This window comes from Aquila chrysaetos, chromosome 16, assembly GCF_900496995.4.
Source record: "Aquila chrysaetos chrysaetos chromosome 16, bAquChr1.4, whole genome shotgun sequence".
NCBI lineage: Eukaryota > Metazoa > Chordata > Aves > Accipitriformes > Accipitridae > Aquila > Aquila chrysaetos.
In genome coordinates, this window is record NC_044019.1 from 2,394,551 (window position 1) to 2,419,842 (window position 25,292).

Here is a 25,292-nt window from a genome sequence, read left to right on the forward strand (position 1 = left end):
TAGCATTTTCAGCTGGATTTAATATTTCCAGAAGCTGAATGGGGTGTAGTGATTAGAGAAAGGAATTGGAGTTCTTATGTCCTAGTCAACAACTCTGTGGGTGACCTGGAATAAGCCTGTAGTTCCACACCTTGTTCTAACCCAGGTAATAAAGTTTCCAGGCATTCCCGGAGAGTGTTTTGTAACTTAAGAATAGTTGCTTGGTTGCAGTGCCATTCATTTTGAAAGAGATCTGAAATGATGCAAAGATAGTTGAAATTGTTTGCTTGCATTGTTGCTTTTTGTCCCCTTCCTTTAAATGTGGCAGGTGCTCGCATTTGTGGAAATGCAGCATGCTTCATTCGGAGCCTTCATCCGGGTCTGGGAATTCTCTGTGAGCCCTCAGGGTCAAGGTGTGCAGTGGATGTACACGGGTGGGAGTCGTGCTCTATCTTGACCTAGCTCGTCAAGGCCATAGTATCACGTGTTTCCTTCCTTCTTCTGCAAAATAGGAAAATTCATTTTCTATTGTCTCTCCTTCACGTTCCCTGCAGTGCACTGTCCGATGAATGAGGTTATGACAGCCTCCACCGGCGTGATCCTCAGCCAGAGCTTCCTGGGAAGTTACCCTCACTTCCAGACTTGTTCTTGGGTGGTGAAGGTAGAACCTGGGTATAACATCTCCCTCACCATAGAGTACTTCCTGAGCGAGAAGCAATATGATGAGTTTGAAATCTTTGACGGTAAGAGATTCACCAGTTTGACTTGCGTAGCGACTGAGGGGAAAGGAGAGAAATGGCAGTTTTGTTTGCTCTGGGAACAGAGATTAACAACACTCTGGGGGGAGCTTTCCATCACTCTGTCTATAACCTTCTGCTGGACTTAAAGAAAGTTCCTCCTAAGACTCATTGATTCTCTGGATAAGAAAATATCAATGATTTGGTTTTTTAGATGGATCTAAAGTATTTTTGAAAGGGGTGGGATTTAGCAAGCTCCTGGGAGAAACTGTAGCAGAGGTTGCTGGGAAGGGATGAGCTGAGAAGGTGGGAATTCTCATCCCTGAAGCCTGTGCAGACCAGGTTTTCTAGGCCTAGGAGTTTTCATGAACTGAGGGGGGATCTGTCAATATTCACAATGAAGCAGCTTTGTAACCAAATGCGGAATACAAGTGCCGTGCTGGTGGTCCTGTGGTTGCCCGTCGGGACTATAGCTGAAGGTATGCTGCCTGAAGCAAAATCCTGGTCTTACTGTGATGAACTGGGCTTTATTTGCTGTTGGTTTCCCAGGAGCCGGGTGTCTGCACTGGGACTCGTGTTCACAAAAAATGCCTGAGCATGAGCTGCCATTCCTGGACTCGTAGTGAAAGCTCCTGTGCTACAGTTCCACAACATGCCTGTTCCTCTGGCAGAAACTCACTCTGACGTGTAAGGCCAACGAGTGACTGTTTGCACGTCAGCCCCGACTTGTCCTTGTTCCCTCCTTCCTTACAGGTCCCTCTGGCCAGAGTCCGCTGCTCCTGTCGCTGAGTGGGAACTACTCTGCCCCTCTGACCGTCACCAGCAGCGGGAACAAAGTCTATCTCCGCTGGTCCTCTGATCATGCCTACAACAGAAAAGGCTTCAAAATCCGCTACTCGGGTAAGCACGCAGCAGAGACTAGATGTCTCTGCCAAGAACGTGGCCGTGTCTTCAGCCAAGGATCTCCACGAAATTGATGCGGAGGGGCATAGGCCATCTGTGTTGGCAGAAGGTGCCAAGGCGTGGGAAGGCGCACAAAGCCGGGCTCCTTCTGAGCCGGTGAGGCTGGGGAAGGCAGGTTTCTTTCCAGGAGAAACCTTGAAGCTTTGGCTGGTTTCTTGACCACTCTTAAGAATCAGAACCAGACTATGTAACTATAGATGATTTGGCTCTGGATGAATGAAACCCATCTCGTGCAATTCGCAGTAAAGATTGCTGTGTTACTAAATTACTGTGTCCTTGCAATGAGGCCGTTTTGAGACGTTTGAGGATGAACATCACAAAACATAAGAACTTGTGTTAGGAGCTGCTTGGTGCATGAGGCACAACTTATATGTGACTGATCGTGTTACAGCGTTTGCAGTGAACTGTTTAAAACACATTGTGTTTCAGGTGTTCTGCCACTGCTTTTGTAGGAGCAAGGCCAGGGGGTCTCGGTTGCTTGTTCAGCACAAAACAGCTGCTGGATACTGAATGTTTGCTGAGAATTCCTTAAAGTGAATTACTGTGTTTTGGAACTTAGCAAATCTTAATTAATGGAAACGGGGTTGAGAACTTGCCAGTATGTCATAAATAAATAATGACTTTACTCAGTAAATGAATTAAGTAATATTTAATTATCAGAAATTAGTCTTTATTTCTAGAGCCGAGTGAAACTTGGATAGTAGCCCTGCACTCCTTCCCCCTTTGACTTTGTATTATCCATCACAGGTTCTGGTTCTTGTACAGCCTTAGGTTATGGTAAGCACGGTGTAATTCCTGAGAACAGGAAGGGAATTTGTCTTGATACTGCCCATCCAGTGACTGATTTATTTTCTTCTGCCCTTCTTTCCAGCTCCTTACTGTAGCCTCCCGCAACCGCCAGCCCACGGGCTGATTCTCAGCCAGACGGGTCTGCACCCTGGCAGCACGGTCCGCTTTGGCTGTGACACAGGCTACCGTCTCGTTGGCCACAGCACCACCACCTGCTCCCAGCACCCTCAGGGCTACTTCCACTGGAACGAAGCGATCCCTCTGTGCCAAGGTGAGAGGAGGCAAATGTATCGTTACGAGGATCCGGGAGTCGTAGGAAGGACTGGGGAAAACGTGGTAAAAATAAAAACCTGTTGTAATTCCCCCAATTCTGTATTGAGAACAGGTTTGGAGGTGCAAGTGGGCGGTGAGGTGTGTTCCTCTTATATCCAAGTGCTTGGGAACAGATGAACAAGGAGGGAAGGGAGTAACCGTTCGGGAGCAGAGGGTGGTTGTCTGGCCTGGGGTAGGGGAGAAAAAGTGCATCTGTGCAAAGGCTTCTGTTGTAGAAGTGTTTGAACTCTCAGTAAAGACACAGCCAAGTCTCGGTCAAGGATGGGAGAAGCTATTGCTTGGAAGAATCTGGAAAAGCTGGCAGGAGCACCGGTCATGCTGGGTTTTCATGACTGGAATTTCCTTTGGTATTTCTGGAAGTGCCCTCTTAGGTCTGCGTGTGCCAAAAGTGCATGAGAAATTTCTTGGGATTCAGACGGTGCCCGGTTTGTGTCGCCTTCATATAAGATTTAGGCATGTAGTTGTTCTTTCCACATTTCCTCCTAATTAACCGTAATCTTTATGACATATCATACATAGCACAGGGCTCCTTCCCAGCGTGGGAGTGGAGGGGAGGACAGGGCAATGCGCCCCAGGGGGCTTTGCTGCTGCGCTATTTTGTCTCCCTCACTATATTCACTTTCTGATTGCACCTTTTTCTCAATCCGCCAATCATCCCTGTTCCTTTGTGTTGATAAAATGCCCATCTTTATTCTGATGAAGCCTTTCACTGTCTTTGAACATTCATCCATGTTCCAAGGGGACTGAGCACTGGGGATTAATATTGCATTGACTTCCCTGGAAACTAGCCAGAGAACAGGGACAGCATAGGCAAAATCTCATTGCAGTGTCTGCGTTGTTGTCCAGTCCAAGCCGTAAGGAAAAGCAGGATTATTTAGTGTGTGAGGTACCAGAGAGAGCCTTGAAAAAATCCTTTCTGTGCTCCTGATTCACTCAGTCTCTTTGGAAATTGCACAGGGGTGCAAGCAGTCCTGCCTCTAAAGGGTGGCTTAGTGCTGTGGGTGCTTATATCCATTTGGAGCCCTCTCAAGGCTGTATTTATTTAAAGGCGAGTGGAAGGCAGTAAACCAAGACCCTGCTGCCCAGGCCCCTTGGCAAGGGGGAGCTAGGAAACTGGGAACAAGCTCAGACAGTGATTTAGCCTCTGCGATAATGCGGACAGGGGCAAACGCTGAGTGCTGGAATGAGCAGATGAACAGCGCAGCAAGACCGGCAGGCGCGAGGGGCTGTCATGGCAACTGTGCCTTCCAAATCCTTAGCCCAGCGTAAGGAATTTCTCTGATGCACTGCATCTTTTTTAAGGAAAATCATGTAACCAAGAATAGGTACGAATGCTGCTGAGCCTTTACTGCCCCGGCGTGCTGGAATGCCACCTGAGCCTCGTGTTCAGCTCCAAAATCTGTATTTACTTCCAAGAGGTGTAATGGTGTGTGGGGAATGGATTTTAAACACGGAGGCGGGGAGGAGATAGAGAGAGGATGTGTGGGGAGGTTGGGAGAGGATGTACTTGGATTATCACCTGACAGCAATGATTCAAAGCAGAAACCAGTCCCCGAGCACCACCAGTTCCCAGGCCACCAGGGAGGGAGTCAGAGCCAGAGCATCTGTGGCTTGTCACTGCCTGCCCTGGAAATGCAGGGGAGCCCCTGCGGTGTTGCCGAGCACCCCAGGTCTGCGCCGTGGGATGGAGGGGTGCGGGAAGAGGATTTCCCGAGGGAGCTGCGTGAGAAGCGACAAACGCACCTTGCGCCGTTCTGGTTCAGCTGAACGTGTGACACATCAGGAGCTCGATGGGCACAACCTGTGGTACCGTTCCATAGCAGTTGCCAACAGAGAAAGAATTTGGGGGCCGATTCATAGCATTTAGGTATGCTTCTACTCCGATTTCCCCTTTGGAGGAGTGTATGTGTCCCCACTGACCACACAGAGAGCAGCTTGGTCAGGATCCTAGTGCTGGACATCCCTCTGGAAGAGCCTGTCCCTCTCCAGCGAGGAGTAGAGCTTGCTGGTCACGTTAGATCCTGAGGTTGAAATAGTCCCTTTGGGAAAGTCACCTCCTCTCTCTGTTGACCCGTGTTTCCATCAGGAATCTTAATACTGGCCCGTGGTTATCAAGTGCCTGGAGATGGATGCAGGAGATGAGAGGGTGGCAGCGAGCCGGAGCTGTAGGAGAATTCACGGCAGAGCAGCTCCCCCCCCCTGGCCTCGAGCAGCCGATAGCCAGGGTTGGCTCCACCGCTCTTGCCCACTTCAAGTACATAAAATCCAACATCCTTTTCTTTTTTTCCCCTCGCATTGCTCTCAAAGCCAACTGGCAACCTTTTGTCTTGGGCTGTACTCAATTTCTCATCCTTTCTGGTGGCCAGGACTGCATGGCAGAGGTTTGGGAACTCAATCCATAACGCTGCATGAATTGCTCACACAGTCAGCTGTGTCGGAGGGGAACTGGGGTGCCCGTAAACACATGGTCTAGTTAACAAATGACATTTCCCATAGCTCCCTTCTGCCAGCGCATAATCCTCTTCCCTTTCCCGATCCCCTCTGAATAATCTTTACTACGTGCTCTGTCCTAGCTGACATTTATGGAAGCAGCAGAGAATATTCTGCAGGGAACAATCTTGCGTTGGCACAATGGGGGAGAACACAAGATGATCTAATATGCCTTTTCTGTCTCTGCTGCCTATTTTTAAGCTGCTTTGTTTTTGGAATCCCAGCTGCAGATTTGCTTTCATAGCCTCTGTCCCTTTTCCTAGCACATCATCTTCCTGCAGACAGAGTTTCTGTACCTCTGAACCCCCATAAGTGCTCCTTCTCCTTTTTCCTTGGACTGCACTCTCCATCGGTCTCTCCAAGCCAAATGCTGGTTTGATTTCCCCTGGAACAACTACTCTCTTTCGTCATCTCTGATTCTGGTGGATTGCAGTGCCCACAATTTGAGCCTCAGAAATGCTCTTAGGAGCAGATGGCAAGTTTATTGCCACCCCGAAAATCAAGCTTCTTTACTTCGTGCAGGGCTCTGTAAACAAAAACTTAGTAATACCACTTTCTGCTCAAGGATGCTGGATTTGCAGAGAAGGAACGATCCTGCCATCAGGTGCAGGGCACCAGAGCCTGCTCGGTGCAGCAGAGGTCACAGCCCCAGTTGGCTCTCCCTGTCTGATTCTTCTTCACGTTGTAGCCAGACTGTCTGCATGTGAAGAGGGTTACATTTTTTTATTATTTTTGGTGGCTTAATGAACTTTTTAGTTACCTGCGTCTGGCCCAGAAGCACTGCATTATTGCTACCTTTGTATCAGGGCAAGGCTTATGCAATGGAAGGACTAAATGATCAAACAGACCACTTTAGAGGCAGAAGGAGGGAGCTCGCTGGGAAGCAGGACTGGGCAGTGCTAAGTCATCTTTCCCTTGTGCAGAGAAATGAAGGCAAATGGCAGCTCAGCCTCACTGACCTGCAGCACGGCTGGCCCTGGTCTTTCTGCACTCCTGGTGCCCGTCCCTGTCAGTCTCTGCCTCAGTTTCCCGGTGGCAAATAGAGGTGATGAGTTTTGGCGAAGCATCAGGCTGCAGAAGAGAATTGCATAGAGAAAGGAGAAGGCTTTGCTGGGGGCAGCGGCATGGGAAGGGGGTCAGCTTTCTCACCAGCCTCTGTGGTTGGATGCAACATCAGAAAGTAATAATAAAGAGAACTGCTGGGTAGAAGTGAAAGGTTAGGACTTTCCAGGTCCCCTCTTCTTTTGCCTCAGAATGAAATTGGTATTCAGCGTGGCTGCTTGTCTAGACGCCCAGCCTTGTAGAGAGATTCGCCAAGCTCCTTAGCTCGATGAAGTGACATACGTGTGATTATCATTTCAACCAGGGATATGCCTGATCGTGCTAATACGAGCCTGCTGAATTACTCACACCTATTAGCAACACCAGCATCTGCAAGGTGCTGTGTAATTGTGCTCCAGGCTGGGGCTCTGGCCGACTCATGTAGCAGTAGTGGGATAAAAGCATCTTGGACCTTGAGTGGTAGAAAGTTCCAGTGGTTGTGCTGATGCTGTACGCAATAAGTTTGGTCTTTCCTTTTCAGCGCTCAGTGGGGTCCACGTCACAAGAAGGTGACTTTTCTAAGGTTGCTGCTTTTCTAGCCCTCATTTATGTGCAGAGGGAATAACAGGAAGGTGAATGTGTGTTGCAGTATCAGCATGTGGCTCAGGAGACATAGGCTCAACCTCCAGTTCATGCATTAGCTGAGTGGGAGCAGCTCCGGCTACTCCAGGAAGGAATGGATTTCCTTTAGAGTGTGTTTAAAATGCAGACAATTGTTTGGGTTAGGTGTTGGCCTCCAAATCGGTGCTTGCTAGCAGGCTGTGCTCATCTCAGTGCCCCGCAGAGGCTGTTGGCAGCCCCGTTGACTGGTGGTCTTGCAATGGCAGCTTTACAGGTCCCAGGCTGCTCTTGCCCCTTGTCATCCCGTGCCTGTCCAGACGGGTGGGCTGTGCATCTCCAGCCCGAGCGAGATGGGCTTCCCCCAGAGCCAAGACTCAGAGAGGGATGGGAACCTGCGTGGTGGTTTTGGAGGCAGGTCTAGGTTTGCTTTCCCTGCTCTTCTGAATGCCGATAGAGAAAAAAAAACAGATTTAAGTGACAGACTCCCAGTGCTGGTTTTCCCAGTGGTAGGGGAGAGGGTAAGAGGGCTTGTCATGTCTTGTGAAACTCTTGCAGCATAAATGAACGTGATTCTGGTCAGTTTGTATTTGGCTGTTGCTCGTCTTTGTGTGACCTGCCTGTCCCCTTTCTGCCCTGTTTGGCCACTCTCCTGGCTGCAGAACTGAGGATCTCAGCAGGAGTGGTGCAGAGCATCTTCTCCGAAGTGCTGCCATCTTGAGCAGCCGTTTGGCATTGTGCCTGTTTATCATTTTTTTTCCCTGAATTTCCCCCTTACCTTTTCAGCCGTAATGCTAAATTTAGCCTTCCTTCTGCCACAACATAATTATACAATTTTCTGCCTTATGTAATCCAGAAGTGCTGTTGGAAAGGGGTTTCATGTTGTTGCTGCTGTGGGATGTAAATACAAAACGTTATTGCTATCTAATCCTTTATCTCTGTGTGAAAACTTCTGAATAATGTGTTGATGCATTTTGTATTGCAGATATTATAGAAAGTACAAGCCAGAGTCTCTTCCAGTAGAAACTGGTGCTCAGCATTGGCTTTGCTGTTACCACACTGATAGGCAGGAGTTGAAAATTTGATCCTCTGTGAAAGTGGGCATTCATTGCAGCTTCTGGGGTTTAACAGGGGGCTGGAGCTTTTGTTAAATAGGAAAGCTTGGGATCTGGGCTTTCAGCTCACTTACCACAAATCCGTGATAAAATTGGAAGCTGACTGATTCCTCGGCTGTGGTTTTTTCCCCCCTCCTTCTTCCCAGCTCGCTCCTGTGGAGTTCCCAGAGCCCCAAAGAACGGTGTTGTCTTTGGCAAGGAGTACACGGTGGGAACGAAAGCCATGTACCACTGCAACCAGGGCTTCCAGCTGCAGCCCGGGGAGGAGCCCAGCGCAGAGTGCCTGCAGGCAGGGCAGTGGAGTAACGGCAACCAGCCCCCGCAGTGTGTGGGTGAGTGTTTGTGGCCGGTGCAGTCCCACGGGGAATTTTGGAAGTCTCTTCAGCAATGTCTTCCAGCTCTAGCGTGGACGGCTTTGCCTCACAGGTGCAGTATTTAGGACACCGGGTTTCTAATCCTGCAGAACGTGGGTCTGATGTCCCCTCTCGTGGTGTCTTGGTTTCCCACCTGTAAAACAGAGATGCTAATACTGGTCCCCTTGTTAAAAAGCCAGCATGCTGGCTGAAATGCCCTGAAGTGCCCTGGAGTTAAATACCTATTAATGTCTTTTTGTCTCATTTCTTTTCCCTGACTCACCACATCTGGTTTTTAGCTGTCACCTGTCCCGATATCAACAGCATTGCAGTTGAGCATGGTCGGTGGCGGCTGACCTACGAGATCCAGTACCACTACAACGCCCAGCTAATGCTCAACTGTGACCCCGGGTACTACTACACAGGCCAGCGGGTCATCAAGTGCCAAGCCAACGGGAAATGGAGCATAGGCGAACCGATGCCGACCTGTAAAAGTAAGAGCGGTGAAGCTCAGGGGCTGCGCCGGGGCAGGCCAGCTTCACGGGATGCCTTGCCGGGGATGGGGGTTCTGTTTTCTGTTCGGTGGGTGCGCAAGGTCCGCTGTTGGTGTCTGAACACGCCACAGCCCTGGCCGCTCTTGGCAGCGTCTGAGAGCGTGGCCGCAGAACTGCTCGGGTAGAAGAGAGTTTGGATGCTGGGAGAGGTCATCTGTTGATCTGATTCTTGGTTTAATCTAAACAGTGCTGCGAGAACTCAAGCACATTAGCTCATCTGTTGCTGTCGGGTCCCAGCAGTGTAGCTGTCACTGGTGCCAGATGCTCTGAAGTTTGCTTTTAAGAAAGAAAAAAAATTCTGATTTAAAGCCTAACCTCTTCCAATTTTATGCAAACGCCAAGTTTACAAGGGTAGCAGTGTCACCTGTAAATCAAAAACACTCTTGGCAAACAAGCAGCTCGCTCAGTTGTTCTGACATGACTGCTGTGCTTTGGATCTTTTCTTTTGTCAAAGGTGGAGGGTTTTTTTTCTCTAAGCACGGATAGAGACAGAAAAATTTCTCCCTCAGAACGGCAGCTTTCCCTTCCCTCCTGCCTCCCTTTGTTTCTAGAGATGCAACTGCTGACGTCGGTGACAGATGTAGTTTTACCCCTGCTAGCTCTTCAGCCAGATCCAGGAGCGTGAGCCTGACCTCGTTTTATTTCTTCAGCGTTATTGCCACCTAAATTCAAATGACGGGATCTTGGCAATGCTCTGAGGTCAGAAGCACCCAGCGTGAGTCTCTTGATTTCTTGCTGAGTGCAAAAGCTCCGGAGGGTTTGCAGATCTTTAAGGTAGATAAAATAAAGAGCTGAAGTTTGTGGCCAGGAGCTGCATTTGCATGGGCTCCTGGCCAGGCTCCAGCTGCGCCCCGCAGAGCAGGCTTTTGGCTGGCTGTCCTCTGTGAGTCTGATCTTTAGACGTCAGCTCTGTCCTGGAAGCCACGGTGTGAGAAAAAACTGGGTGTCATTTTCTAATTGGAAACCTTGTGCCATTTTGTGGCGTTTCTGGAAGTCAGGCTTCCCAGCTGTATCTAGCAATGGGTTCATAGTAGAAATATTCCTGAGTTAAAAACTTCCTGTGTGAAAAACCACTATAGTTTCTTCCTAGCCGGTCTTACCTTTAGTACTTCTCTCGTGTCCTGAAGCATAATTATTAATAGCGCTTATATTTGTCGCCTCACGTAACATGACTCTGAATCGTTATTACCCGTGTAACTGTTTAACAATCTTTCCTACTCATTTCTGACTTCAACAATAACTTGTGGTGGTAAGCGTCACCGAGCGCATTTCTTTAAAAAACATAGCTCCCCTCCTGTTCTCGCTTACTGTACTTTGGGATCTCTTCTAGTTATCTCCTGCGGAGACCTGCCGACTCCACCTAACGGGAACAAGATCGGCACGCTGACCAGCTACGGGGCCACAGCCATCTTCTCCTGCAACACTGGCTACACCTTGGTAGGGTCCCGTGTGCGGGAGTGCATGGCCAACGGACTCTGGAGCGGAGCAGAAGTGAGATGTCTGGGTAGGTGTGGAGCATCCGTGATGTTTGTTGGGAAAGAGTCCCGGTGGCGTTTCAGGAGGGAATAGGAATTTTAGGTACCGATTCAGGAAAGAACCCAAGCGAGGATTCAGCACTACTGAAGCTGTAGGGTTTTAAGTAGGTATAAAAAGGAAGCAGACTTTGATTCCTTACTGCTCAGCAGATGAGAGGTGTTTTGACATCGGAGAGGAGAGCTTTAAAAATGATAACGTTGTTTTTACTGCTGCTCTGGTTTTATTTATGACTGCAGAGTCTCGAATTCAGGTCCGCCCAGAGAGGCCGGGTGGTGTGCGGTGCCTGCCGAGGGCAGGCGCGAGCTCTCGGTCGTTCTCCTTGTCTCCCTCCTGCAGCGGGGCACTGCGGCGTTCCCGGTCCCATCGTCAACGGGCAGATCAACGGGGAGAACTACAACTACCGCGGCAGCGTGGTTTATCAGTGCAACCCCGGCTTCCGCCTAATCGGCATGTCAGTGCGGATCTGCCAGCAGGATCACCGCTGGTCCGGGAAGACGCCTGTCTGTGTGCGTAAGTATGTTGTCAGATTTCTTTAGCCTCGGTGACGGTCAGAGGACAGGAGCATATGTACAGACGGTTGTGCAGAGTTTGCGCGCCCGGGCTGCGTACGGCCGCTTTGCACGCACACAGCGAGCGTGCTGCACAAGCGTCCCCGGGGCTCACGTAGGAGAGAGCCGAGATGTGGCAGGAGTGGCAACGCTGCAGTTTTGGCTGCTTTGCTTCTTCCCTCTGCTTTGTAAATTCCACCTTTCTTTGGTGTTTTTCATACGCTGAATTTCTAACGGGTGAGCCCAGTTGAAGGTGTGGTTTTTGAGGAGACCACCCTTTATCGGGGTGCAGGGTGGTTAAAGGCAGACCTAGCCCTGCCAAGGACACCACAGTTGTCACCGTCTTTGAGACCCGTGCTCTGTGCCGGAGGAGAGTCAGTCTCTCTCCTCCTCTGATCCACATTCACAAGTCACCTTGTACAACCTGCTCATTTATCTTTCCAGTGAGCTAATTAAGTCAGTCTCTGGAGCTCTAAGGTGTTAATAAGTTTAAGCATCTTCTTATCAATGGACAGTGCACTCCATGTATTTCATATCATGATTCTCCAGTTGTTTGCTTCCAATCTCTCCTGTCTGGTTTAGAGCTTTATGTGCTGAGGCACAATAATAACAACAAGATAGGAAGTAAGGAATGACCTGTCAATGAATATGCAGATTCCAGCCTAAAAATAAGAAACAGACTTGAGTTGTCAAGGTTAGCGGGGACTCAAAAACTTGGTGGATGTCTACAATTCTGCATGAGCTTTTTAGGAAAAGAATTATTGGAATGGCTGTCTCTGGGTCTGTAGGTAGGTTTGAATCACTCTCGTGTCTGAAGATGCTCTGTTGAGAAAGTTTTAATTCACTTTTACCTGCCAAGTATATGCCTACTAACCTTGGATCAGGAAATCATATTGATAGAGGTCCTCCTGCTGTCAGGCAGATTTATGGAAATGCGGGATTTTCTAAACATCCATTTTCATGGCTCGTCTTGTTTCTTTCGGGAGGGACCAAACCCATTAGAACAAAGCAGATGAACATTACTCATCTGTGTCTGTCTTCTGACTACTGAACCAGTACAGGACTGGTTCCTATGCAGCACCTTTGTCGGGCTCTGCTTTGTGCCAGCTTCTGACTTCGGTGCCTGAAAGCCCACCAAGCTTTCGTGCAGAGATCTGTAAAGGTGTCTTGTGCAGAAGTTGGCCTTGAAGTTATTACACTATGTTAGGCCTTACAGATAACATAAATTTAATGTTGTTAAAGCAGAGCACTGTTCGGCTCTGAAATTAGATGCCTTGAGGCTTTATTGCTTCTGAAGAAGCTCGGGGCACTGTGTATGTTAGCACATTATAATTTCCTATTGTCCTGATATTTTCTCTTTAAACCTGCTACAGTTGCTTCCTCTGTGAGAACAGGTCTTTTTGATCCATGCCAACTGTGGGGAGCCTTTTTTTTCTGGGACAGAATCCATCACCTGTTTCAAAACACGTATAATCATATTCAGAAGTACCTCAGAGAATCTGACATCTGCTTCCTGCAGCACTGAAAGGCTATCTTGCTTCATATTTTTTAGACCTGTACCTGTCATCAGCTTGCATAAGGAATAAATTCCCATCCCTGTGGTACAGTCCAGCCCTGGCAGTCAAATGTGTTATGGATCTTTTGTGGGAATTTCATCTTCCCTTCCGGCTTTGGCAGCTGTACAGCTAAACTGCTGGACTTTTACTGATGGACCATTACCCTTTTTCAGCATGACAATAATCAATATTGCTTTGTCCTCAGCTGTCGGAAGATGTCGCATTCCTTAAGCAGCCAAAAAATCTCTTTATGGTGTATCCTGACGTTTCTTTTGCGCAGTGGAACTCGCTGCTGTGCTCCAAGCCAAGGTCTCCGGGCTTCGCTCGCAGCAGGGGCTGTATCCTCCCTGCATCGCCCGCCTCGGCCGAGGTGCCAGCGGAGTGGCCCAGGCAAAAGCACTTTGAATTTCAGTTTTCTGTGAGCTTACTGCTGCTCCAGCTTTTGTCTCTGCACCTTCCCTGGGCGTTGTCAGAGCAGCTCAGACCGGGACCCTTTAGGCCTTCGCCTCGTCGCTGGCCCAAGCTAGCATCAGCCACAGGAACAAGAACTACACAAAAATCCTCATTTCAGGGATTTAGAAATAAAGGTTTTCCCCAAAAGTTTTTCAAACTTAAAGCAGGCAGATGTAAGCTTTCTAGGCCATATGCTAGAAACCTGATTTTTTTTCTCATATTTTTCCTCTAACTATCCCTCCAGGTGTAACTTTATACTGCAGTGAGCATACATCTGACTTACACCAGGGAGAGGGAGGAAACCATCAGGTTTCGTGACTCTGTGTGTGATGCCCAGGGTAATGTAAGGCAATAGATTAATAGCAGTAGTTGGGATTTTTGAAGAGGAGCTCTAGGGATTTACGGTGTAAGTCAGTAGGATGCTGGCACTCAGCCGCTTAGAGAGCAGTTCAGAGAATTTCTTGTGCCAGTAAAATGAACAAAGTTACCGTGCTCTCAACTTGATTCAGTATTTCAACAGAGCTGGCCACAAATCTTTGAAGTCAGTGTGGGTTTCAGGGTTGATGTGGGGGTTTTTTATGGTCTCCTTCCTTGGGAACTTCTTCCAATGGATAATCCACTTTCTTCCGGGCAAAAAAGTAATATCTCCAATTTCTAATTGTAGCCATCACTTGTGGCCACCCTGGCAACCCCGCCAATGGCTTGACCCAAGGGAGTCAGTTCAATCTGAACGATGTGGCCAAGTTTGTGTGCAACACTGGGTACCGCCTGGAAGGAGCATCGCAGTCCCAGTGCTTGGCCAACGGACAGTGGAGCAGCACCCTGCCCGCCTGCCGCGGTAAGTCGTCTGCCTCCACCCCGCTCGAGGCAAATGGGACCTGCCTGTGCCTTCCTCGTTGGTTTCTCTGGGTTCCTAAAATCCAGCTTGCTGCTGTCATAAAGTCATGTAAAACAAATCTTGCAGTTCTTCAGGAATGTACAAGTGATGTTTGAGCTCCGAGCGCTGTGTAAATCTCATGCAACAAACCTGATTTTCCCTTGGGCTTCGCTCAAAACTGTTAGTGGACCCTGCCCAGCCCCGCATCCTCCAAGACATTGAAGTGCGTGTTGTAAGTGGGGGGGACACAAGAAAATATCAGGCCAGACCCCTAGCAGAGGTCATCCTGGTAACCACAGACCAGTTTACTCCAAGGAAACGCCACTGTCTTTGCGCAGTCCTTTGTCCTTCTAGGCTGCCCTACTTCCACTGGTATTAGCACTCAAGTTCACTTATCAAATTCCCTCCCCTCCCTGCACTCCCTTCCTCTGTACTCCCTTAGTCCAGTATCTCTGTCAATACTGTTGCTGTGTCGGTCAAGAAATCAGTTATTCTCAACTGGCTAATGTAAGTCCCGGTTTGGGGCCAGAGAGCAAGGCTCTGCTGCTGCGCCTCGCATGGCAGGGTGAGAGCCTGCAGGATTGCCTCTACTCTCTCTTTTTTCCTTTTAATAAGGATTTTTAGTATTTCTGCCCTAAAGAATCTTAAAAAAAAAAAAAAAAAAAGACTGAAAAAAAACCCCACCCCAACCCTGAAATTGTGGAATATGTGATTTGCAATTTTTTCCCCTTTTCCTGCTCGGTTTTGGAGAATCCTTTGTTCTTTGTTACACCCTTTGTTTTGTTTTTTTTTGTTGTTGTTGTTTGTTTGCAGTTGTAAACTGTACTGACCCCGGGCACCTGGAAAACAGCATCCGACAAGTGCAGCCAAGTGGTCCTCACAGATTCAGCTTTGGAACAACTGTCTCATATCAGTGCAGCCATGGATATTACTTATTGGGTACACATGTCCTTACCTGTCAGGGCGATGGCACTTGGGACCGTGCCCTCCCACAGTGTCTTTGTAAGTTCTTCAGAATAATACCCATCCACCACAGGCTTTCATCCCATGTAGTTCTCTGTTGTTTAGCTGTGAATGGTCATGTAGAAAGTCTGGATCCAAAACCTTTTGTAATCCATGGGAATCATTCCATCAGCCTCGCTGGCCTCTGGATCCTGCCCATGGAAGGAAAATATGTGGTCTGAGGAGAGAAATCCTATTAGACAGAGATGGTTTCCCTCTGCAGGGGAAGGCAGCTCCCACTGAGTTTTACTGGTTCCGTGCAGCTCCAGCGAAAGTATTGCAGGTGGAGAAGGGCAGCGGAACTTCTGCAACACAGATCTTCATAGGAAGCAGCGTGCAATTAGCCTGACCGAGGACAGAGTGTGTTTAGCACCGCTCGGGCACGGCTGAGTTTCCGTACACCCACTCATCCCCGCGGCTTTGGGGGAGGGAAATGACAGTGCGACGGTGAAATAAATGCAGCCTTTATTCTGCCGCAGCGCAGGTGCTGAAGAGGATTTGCTTCCTGACCCTTGCTCTACGTTTTTTCCCCTTTCTTTACAGTATCCTGGCCCTTTCTGGCACTGTGGTTTGTAGAGAGAATTGGGAGGTTCTGGGTGATGGGTTTGGCTGCAGGACTATTTCCAATAGTGTAGAAAGACACAAAATAATACTCACGGTGGTCTCGTGCTGTAGTAGTAATACCTAGTCCAGGAGATGTTTGTGCATTGTGTGAAAGATGTCAGCGGTGGTATCCCTGTTTTACACTGGGGGAAACCAAGGTCCAAAGTGTATTTGGAGTTGACGTAGGGCTGCCCAGTGAGCCTAGTGGCAGAGGCAGGAGCAGACCCCTCGCAGACCAACCCCCAGCACAGCTACTGTGTCCTTTTGGAGACTAAAGCAGCTGCGATCTCATTACCTGGCATAGCGAATCGCTAAAGAAGTCAGAAATGGAGCTCCTTAAGTTCGAATCAGCTTAGCTGTTCCAAAGCCATGATTGTTTCTTTTTTTCTTGTGTTATCCTTTGGCACCTAGTCACGCGAAGTAGTTTTGGGCACGTTTTCCTTTCCTTTTGTTAGCAGCATGCCACCTTCTTGCATTTGCAGCATCCTGCACAGGCCATGGGGAATTGACAAGTGATAACCGCATGTTACTGCAGCCACAGGGGCTCCAGGAGGGTAGTTACCTTTTAAAACCTGGGCGCCTAATATCTTAGGCTCCCTTGGTCCACAGCTTTCCAGCTAAGTATAAAAGGGATCTCCTTCCTTAAAATGTTGAGCAGCCATTGACTTGGAGGATTTGTGGGCGTTCCCAAAACTTTGGAAGCTCAGGTCAGTTTTACGACTGATTATCTGGATTCATGGGCTTAATAGTTTAAAGAAAAAAAGAAAGAGAATTTTGCATGTCTTTGTTTTCTGTGTGTTGAACTTAAGATGTGCTCAGTGCTGAAACCCATACCCCTTTAAAGTGTTTATAGCTGGGTACCTAAAATTACTAGGCACTTTCTAAAATATAAATTAAGAAGGTTGATGCCAGACGAGCTTGGGTTGCAAATGTTGTTTCATGCCTGTTTCTGAGGAGGGAGTAAAACAGAGTTGATCCCCTTTGAGGGGTGGGAGAGCGAGTCCAATAAGTAGAGTATACGGGAGCAGAGCCTAACGCATCAGAAGAAACAGTCTTCACACTGTGTATATAAATCCTTTAAAAACCTCAATACCGCCACAGGTTTTAAGCTTAGCTGAGTCTGCTGGAGTATCTGTTATTAAATTGTTAGTTACAGTGTGAGTTTAAGTATTAGCTATCAAACCCATTTCCTTGCAAAGCGTCCTTGGTTTTAGTCACAGCTCTGCACCAGTATATTTCAACGCCCACGTGCCCAAACATACGCGTGCTCTCCTTTTTATTGAAACATACATCATGTTTTCTACCTAATGCCAGTATTGGTATTTTTAGACTCTAGCAGAGGGAGATAAGATATCAGTTACGGATGCTTTCCTTCAGAAACCGAGTGGTGCATGGTCTTTACGCTGAGCAGCCTCATCCAAACCTGTCTAATAGCCCCTAGATCTGTCAGTGTATTTGTCAACAGCCTCCCTGTCCCCACTCTGATTGCTAGGCTAAAGTAAACCTATTAATTATTGTTAGCGGTGGTTTTTTACTAGCGATGGTTGAGTGAGCAGTGCTCAGAATCTGCCAGGATAATTTGCTCAGGTGTGACACGGCATCAATTGCAGCTCTGCGTCGCAGGACCTGCCGCTGCCGGGGATGGGTGGGGGTGAGGGTGTGCATGGAAATATTCACGTTTAAGAAGGGATGATTTTTCCAAGGAACCTGCAAAATGCCTGTCAGTGTCAGGACTGGGCGTTTACGCACAAACCCTTGGCAGTTCTTACAGGATGAGCTCACGTCCCCCAGAAGGAGACCGATGCAAGGTCTGCTGTGCCACACCTGCACCGTGGCACGAGGCACCGGGTGCTTGGTGGGCGCTGGGGCAGGCGAGGGGGTTTAAGCTGCCGAGGTCCCGTGCAGCGACCTCAAGCACGCAGTACTTTGCTGTCTACCTGCTGCTTCTGCCTTCGAACGAGCCTCACGGGCAGTTCCCTCGCGGTTGAAGCTGTTGCATCTGTCTCTTACAGTGGTCTCTTGTGGCCACCCTGGCTCCCCACCCCACGCTCAGATCTCGGGTGACAAGTACACCGTCGGCTCCGTGGTCCGGTACAGCTGCCTGGGGAAGCGGACTCTGATCGGCAACTCCACTCGCATGTGCCAGCTTGACGGGCGCTGGAGCGGCTCCCTGCCGCACTGCTCAGGTGAGGTGGGCTTCAGAAGGGAGGGGATGGGGCAGTCCCGTCCTCCGCTACCCCTCTTTATCCTGCGAGGGAACAGCCTGATGTGCTTTGGTGAGCTGGAGAAATACGCGTGCTACGGAGGGAGATTGTGGAAGGCTCTGAAAATCACTGCCTCTCAGCTATCCGGTCTCCTGCAACTTGGATGATAAGCACTGGCAGAGTAAACTGCTCAGCTTGCAACATGAGAAATACATCACTGCAGCAAATGCTTGTGGTAGGAGGTGTACTGCAGCCTGCTGCTTTACAGGTTTCTCCATGCAGAGCCTGTATGGGACGAACGTGTCTTACACGAAATCGAGTCCTTGCATCCGATCTGCAGCATGTGACCCTCTTTCTCATGCATTCCAACAAAAGAAGCCCATGTGGCCCCTTTCCAGGGCCTGACATCTGCTCTTATGGCACCACAGCAATCCCAGGTCTGCACAAGGCAAGTGAAAGCTGGTACAATGAGTTTCCACATCATCAGCATCTCCGCTGAGAGCAGTTTGGCAACAGAAGTCCGTCCCCACTCCCGTGCCAGAGTGAGAGAGGTCTTGCACTGAAAACATCCTGATAAGCACAAAAAGTCCCTGATGAGACGGACTCGGGTCAAAGTCGTGGGGGATGCCGTGAGATATGGTTGCCTAGCCTTCCTGAAATCGGGGTGCTGGGATCTCAGCCGATGGCCTCCAGCGGAAGGAAGGGTGCAGAATAACTGGCAGGATGCTGTGCAAAGCCCTTCCCACACCATCCGGTCACTTGATCCTCAGAGAGCCTGGAGGCAGACGAAATAGGAGCTTAGCTGGAGCAAAGCATGTGGGACAAGTGTTAATTTTTAATTATGCCACTTAGGTTTAGCAGCTCCACTTGACCAAGTTTAACCTCTGCTTTGGAAGGGAAAAAGAAATCAGGCAGAGTCATCCTCGTATTCAGAAGCCATATCTGCAGAGCCGAGTTCTTGATCTGTAGCTGCTCAGAAGGGTTTTCTGCTCTAATTCGTGCCTTTCCCCCATGTGGTTTTCACTGTCTCTCCTGTCGTCTTTGTGGGTGGATTTTTTGGAAACGTTCAGCGTTATTCTGACTAGTTCCTACTGACATCTGTTGTGTTTGATTTTTTTTCTGAATGACTTCGTGGAGGCAGCTTTAGACCGAGGCTGATGGCATTGGACAGGCCCGCTCTGACTGGGGGCCAGGTGCGTGCCCAGTACCTCAGAACCGTGATTTCTACCCGAGGGCTTGGGGAGAGGTTCCTCTGTTACACCAGACTCGGGTGGTACAGTTACAATAGCAGCGAGGAGGCAGAATACAGCTCAGATCATCTCCTGCCAAAGGTTTTTGCGTGCGGGAGATCGCTACGGTGTGACGGCAGTTTTTGCAAGGTGAAACAAAAGATTTATTGCTATAAGTCATTATGTGAAAGAAAATGCTGAACCTGGAGCATTCTCCCCCTTCTCTTTATGAGTAAGTACGTCCCCCAGATGGTGAATAGGCTCATTATGTTTTATATTACACGTAACACTGCAAAGGCTGTACCTGCAGCAAAGCTCAGAAGGCCCAGGAACCGGGAACTTCATTGCTAGCTGCAGGAGTGAAATAGTCTTTTCTGGCTTGGGGGTGGATATGTTTACACAGATCATTAGCGGAGAAAGCCAAGAACAGGCGTTCGCGGTGTGAGCCTGTATCAGGCAGTAAGGAGGTGGGCATTTCTCCAGCCTGCCCCAGAGAACCCCTGCGAGGCATCTGCTACAGCTGCTCCCTTCCTCCTGTCCCCCTGACTTACAGCCGGCAGCTCAAAGCGTTCACAACTTGTACGAGCGGATGTTTCTCAGCTGGATCCCTACTGCCTCCGTGCTCCAAACCCAACAGCTTCGTGTTCTGCAAATACAATAGGGCGTGCTGAGGTGGCTCGGAGCATGTCGTAATTTCTGCTTGGAGGGAAACCATCCTCATGACTGATGCTGGCAACCAAGCTGCTGTCTGCTGGAGCAGCTGCCACGGAAAGCAGCTGCAGCTGGTGAGGGCTCCATCTTGAGATTCAGGAGTTATGGCCGTATTTTGCAACCAGCTTAAAACCAGCGGGCTCTTGGAGTCAGGGGACATTTCATCTGGAATTTCCCCGCTCTGCTGAAGGCCAGTCAGAGTTAAACGGAGTCGGTCACGCGATCCAAATCTGCGTGCTGGCCCTCTGGATGCCTGCAGTTGAGAGGGGAGAAGGGTCAAACCTCATGACGTGCTTACTCTGCTGATACTGTACTCTTTTCTTAACAGGAGGCAGCCAGGGCTTGTGTGGTGACCCAGGGATCCCCTCACATGGCATCGGGCTGGGAGATGACTTTGATGTGGGCAGCGTGGTCCGGTTCAGCTGCGAGCCCGGTTACGTGCTCCGGGGTTCATCCGAGAGAACCTGCCAAGCCAACGGCTCCTGGAGCGGCACGCAGCCGGAATGCGAAGGTACTTTTCCAACCCCGCGTCCTCTCCCGCGTCACGCCAAGCCTGCTGTGGTGTCCCCAGAATTACCACAGCAGGGACAGCTGCCCAGCCAGCCCGTCCCCTCTGTTTTAGTTGCCAGGGACAGTCTGGTGCTGCGAGAAATAATACTCTTGTTCATCGTTTCCTCCAAATACCACGCGTATATCAAGGAGCCTCAATCGTCCCCTTTCCAAGCACCTGCAGGTCACGTCTCACAGGAGGGGTTTTCAGTGCTAGAGGATGAGTATCACCTTTTTGCATGCCCAGCTCTGCTCCGCTCTGCAGGGTGCGCCGGGATGGTACAAAGGGTTTCAGGTCATTCAGGCTCACGCCAACATCTGGATGGAGGTATAGAGTAGGAAGAAGAGCCTTTGGGATCTGGTCCTCACTCCCAGTCGTCCCCCGAGACTGTCACTCACAGGCTCGCTGCAAGAATCACTGGGGTAAATGTCTCTTGATCTGCATCATGTATCCAGCTAGATGATCAGAAATGCTCCATTTTGGCGTAAGATCTGTGGGTACCACCAACTAATTCATTGTTGCTTTGTTGAGGAAATTCAGCAGAATGAGAAATGTCAATAGCTTCAAACCTCTGTCAAAGCTGGAACTGGCACGTGCAAGAGTCATTTACATTAAGCAGAAACACAAAATGCAAATTATAATCCAGTAAGCATATTTTCGTATTTGAAAACCCCAAACCCCTTATTTTTCCATTTGAAGGAATCAAGTAAGACCCTATAATCCAATCTAATAAACCCCCCCAGCCGGATTCTCTGAGCTGTGCTGCTCACTGCTACTGTTTTATAAAAGTGTTTAAAAATCAATTGGGAAAGAACAAAAGCCAGAACGAGGCAGGATACCAAATGCGAGGAGACCTGGGCAAGTGCTTCTCTCCAGCTGTTTTGAAAGCCAAAAGCTCAGAGAGAGTTTGTAAATGAATTGGAAATTTATTCCAAATTGATGGAGCTCTTGATTGAAAAGACACTGAATCATGTTATTAATACACTCGGGTCTCGGGTTTTTTTCATTCTCTGTTTTTTTCTTTCAGTGAAAAGGCTCTGTTCATTAATCTCAGGATAAATAACCCATCAGGTTCCAGAGGCACCAAAATACGGATCCCTGGCAGATTTTTTTTCATACTTGATGAATAATAATAACATTATGCCTATAATGTAGTCATTTAATGTTAAGTGCTGACTGGCCAATACAGGAAGGTAATTTACAGTGATGAGCGGTGAGCTCTGTCTCTCATTTGTATTCACAGCGAGTTGCAACCACTACAAGGTGTTCTTCTGACTGCACTTTGAGTCTTACATTCGACTCTCTGAAACAGGTATTTATAGGAGAGGGAGAGGAGATTAATTTGGGGATTGAATTCAGGGCAAATGAAGATGAGGGCTGAGTGCCCAGGCAGGTGCTTGGAAGGAATGGGCACCTCGGTGCTGCCGTGGAAAAGCTCCAGCGCAGCGGCGGAGCTGCTCGGCACCTCCGCGGCGCGTTAGCTCTCTGACTCAGCCACTTGTTCGCTGCTCTCAGCCACCAAAATTGAGTAAAATCAAGCCTGATGGGGCTTCACAGGTCACCGGCGCTCGCCTGCCTGGGGAATTCAATGCAAATTGCTCTCCAGATTAGCTGCTAGATGAGCACAGAGGGTCTCAGGCCGTTCAGCAGATGAGGGCCCGCTGCAGAGGAACACGTAAGCGCGCGGACATACAGAGGACACGGTGCAAATCCTACAGCGTGAATAGAAGGGAAGGAGAGAGGAGCGTTACCTCCATTTCAGAGCGAGCGAGCAAGCTGCCGTAATGGGTTCAATTACAAAGCATCCGCTCGTCTTTGAAGTCAGGGGCTGATGTTCGACGTCGGTGTCTTCCTGCGCCGGGACCGGTATGGCTCTGACCCACGGAGGGGATGTGTGGCAGGGGGGAGCGCTGGGCTTCGCAGAGGGTCGCGTTGAAACCCGTCGGCTCTTAATCCTGACATCTTTTACCCACTAGAACATTTTTGAAGAAAACCAAAGGAAAAGGGAGGCAGGAAGAAGTCACAACTGATTTTTCCAAAATGTACAAATGGTTTGGAATTGAATTAATTGCAGGGACTCCATCTGAGACTCCTGCTTCAGTCTGGTTTATGTAGCTCTGGTTTTGTTGTCCCCAGTAAGAGCAGCTTCCCTGGCTTTCCAAAATCACAGATTTTAGGCCTCATTTAGCTTTAATTTCCAGCAACTTTTTAAAGCATAAATTAAATTTTAGATGCTTTTTCCCTTCTTTCTCCTCCTTCCTGATGCCCCATCTGTGTTTGCCGAGGAGTGGTGCAGGAGGGGGCTCCTCAGTTGTACTCCGCTGTACGCTCCCTCCTCCTCTTATAAGTTGAGCAGAATATTTGCTTTTATAATGTTTATTGTTTCTCCAAGTGAGTTAAAACTGCATCTGAAATGAGATGGGGCTCTGGCTGCTCTTTGGCAGTTTCAGTAGATGGAAATGTGTTTATTTTAAGTGGTAACACTGGGAAAAGAAACTGAGTTTTGTCTCATGCCCATTTGACTGCTGAGGACGTGGGAGGTGGCAGGGCTGGGATTCGGGTCTAGGCTGCTTTTTTCTTTCTCTCTCTGCATGGTTAGGTGGGTTATGGGTTACTGGTTAAATTAAACAGCATGGAAATTACCAGCCCTGAAGCAAAGGCTTTGAGATTCCAAAGGCTCTCAGCTGTGTCTTATTCCAGCAGGAGGTTTTTCCTGATGTGTCAGACGTCATTAGGAGAGTGTTTCAGCCGGGTGGTCAGATGGCAGCAGACCCTAAAAGAAGGACCGACGGTTATAAAGATTAGGTCAGAGGAGGGGCAACATGCAAAGGACGCTATTCGCACGCCACTTCGAGCATAGTCAGACGTGCGCTGATAGCAGTCATCAGCCCGCAGCTTTTCCTTGCTGCAGTTTCTGAAGAGCAGGGCTTGCTGCTCCTTGCAGAAATGTGCCTTCGCTTGGCACTGGCTGAAGGAAAGGTCCTGAAACAAGCCCTTCTCGCGGTGCTCAGGGAGGTATTTGCGGTGCAGGGTTGCGGGAACTTAGTCTATATAATAAGTAACAGCACTTGCCCCTTGCCCTGCTCTGGCCGATGCTGTTTTGGATAACGGTGGTACCCGTCGGGGGGAGCTCGGTGGCCTCGTCCGACTGTACTCTGAGCATCGCTCGCTTCCTGCGCAGCTACGCTGGCTCCGAGCCGAGTGCCTGAACAGGACCCAGAGAAATTCCCTTCTCCCAGCAGCTTCTCGCTGTAAAACATGTAGGAAAAAGCAAAGAAAGGCAAGGGAGGAATCTTAATAAGCTTCTCAGAAAAAGGAGGCATGGGTTGGAATCAGATTAATTATTGCTGAGCTCTGGAGCACCTCTGAGCCTTGTGATGTTTTATATAGCAGAGGCCACGTTGCAGTGTACAGAAGTTTCCCAGCTCCCCCCCCGCAGTGACGGGATCGCAGGGAACGGCTCCGGCTGTCACCAGGAGTCAAGGCAGGCACCGAAGTCCCTGCTGCCTCTGTTCATGGGCTGCCCCAGCACAGGTGCACAGCTCGCGTCCCCAAAAATCAAAATTGATTCCTCCTTGGGAGGAGGATTTGGGGGAGGCTGTCGCAGCAGCAGCATGCGCAGCCTGCTGTCGCACCCGCTGGCTCCAAAAGCCCTCCAGTCAGCAGCCCTTCGTGTTCGGTAACTGCAGATGTCAGAATTAACGAGGAACAAGGGGAGCGAGGCGATATGCCCTTGACTTCGTGGCTGGACCTGAGGAAGCATTAAAGTGTGGAAAGGAGCTCACAGCTCCCGGGTTAGGGCAAGGAGCTGAGTTCTCAGGAGGGCTCAGGAACGCATTTTGAAGTGTTTGGTTCCCACTGTGCCATCTCCTGTTAGAGTTTGAGGAGCTCGGAGCCTGCCACGTTGAGCTTCACCGCATCCCACTGCTTGGCCTGGAGCTGCTTGGAAAATCTCGTGCTGCGGGTAGTCTTTAAAGACGCGCAAGTACTTGGTGGGGATGGAGTTAATTGCATTTAGCAAGCTTTTCCATGGGGTTTGCTCAAAAAGGACTTTGTAAAAATAACTGTAGGAGAAAAATTTACTTTGATAAAGAAACAGACCCAGAAACCCCAAGGTGGGGAGTTCTCTAACAGCCTGTAAGTCCCAGGGACGTTGGAAATGTTTCGATAGCAGCGGTGGGGTTGGCAGCGTAGGAGTGCCCTGCGGTGCTCCTCAGCCTGGCAGAGGGCTGTGCTAGTGCGGTACGGGCAGTCTGCGTGGCTGGGGCAGACTGGGGGTCGGGGCTCTTGGGTCTTCGGCACAGACGGGGAGACGTGTGCCGATGGGGGTATGAAGGGTCTGGACCCCTGGCTTTGTCTGTCGTGTCTTCTGCAACGTGGCAGAAACCAAGTCTTGGGGGAGAGGAGTGGGACAAGCTGGCTCTCGGCTCCTCTTGCGCTCCTTGCTGCAGCGGAGAGTCAAACCTTTCTTGTCATATCAGTCATTTCAGCTGAGCATCATCTCCTCAAATATTTCCCTGGTACAGAAGCAGCAGCTTTAAGAAATGCCCATCTGATGCAGCTGATTTTCAGGTTATTTTCTTGAATTTTGACTTCAGTTTAAAGGTGACTGGGTTGAGATTCTTAAGAGGACATGAGTGGGTATGACTATGGGACTTCTAGGCTCTTCAGGATTTATACCCTGTTCAAAAAACCAGAGCCAAAACCAGTTTTCTTTTGGGGCCTAATTCAGTTTACATCTCCCACTGAAGCCAAATGGAGTTCTTTACCCGCTTACTGCTCACTTGCATGATTAGATCCTATTTATATTTAAATTATGATTTGAAAAGTTCAAACCTTTCATCCTTACATTTATGGCTTCTTTTATATCTAGCCTGTACAGGTTGCAGTTGATGCATGCTGCGATTAAACCATTTCCATGAGTCTCCTTGTAGTCACAGAAGTAATATTTTTGGGTCGCCTGTGTGTGTTTGGCCACCTGCATAGGTGGAGGAGGTTGGGCAGGAGAGAACAGCTGATATATGGGCAGGCAGTGAAATAGTAATTTTAGA

The 25,292-nt window shown here is 49.2% G+C and overlaps 1 protein-coding gene across 4 annotated transcripts in view; it reads left to right on the forward strand.

Annotated features, from left to right (window-relative positions):
- Positions 1–25,292, forward strand: part of CSMD2 (CUB and Sushi multiple domains 2) — a 312,235-nt gene that overhangs the window by 266,059 nt on the left and 20,884 nt on the right. For 3 of the 4 annotated variants that reach the window (XM_030039537.2, XM_030039535.2, XM_030039539.2), the window contains 11 exons: positions 534–722; positions 1,470–1,616; positions 2,551–2,739; positions 8,212–8,397; positions 8,718–8,912; positions 10,303–10,476; positions 10,845–11,018; positions 13,730–13,903; positions 14,756–14,944; positions 17,560–17,733; positions 20,020–20,202. In XM_030039537.2, coding sequence (XP_029895397.1) covers positions 534–722; positions 1,470–1,616; positions 2,551–2,739; positions 8,212–8,397; positions 8,718–8,912; positions 10,303–10,476; positions 10,845–11,018; positions 13,730–13,903; positions 14,756–14,944; positions 17,560–17,733; positions 20,020–20,202 — 1,974 coding nt within the window. The remainder of the gene's footprint in view (positions 1–533; positions 723–1,469; positions 1,617–2,550; positions 2,740–8,211; positions 8,398–8,717; positions 8,913–10,302; positions 10,477–10,844; positions 11,019–13,729; positions 13,904–14,755; positions 14,945–17,559; positions 17,734–20,019; positions 20,203–25,292) is intronic. The other variant, XM_030039538.2, reaches the window with a different exon arrangement.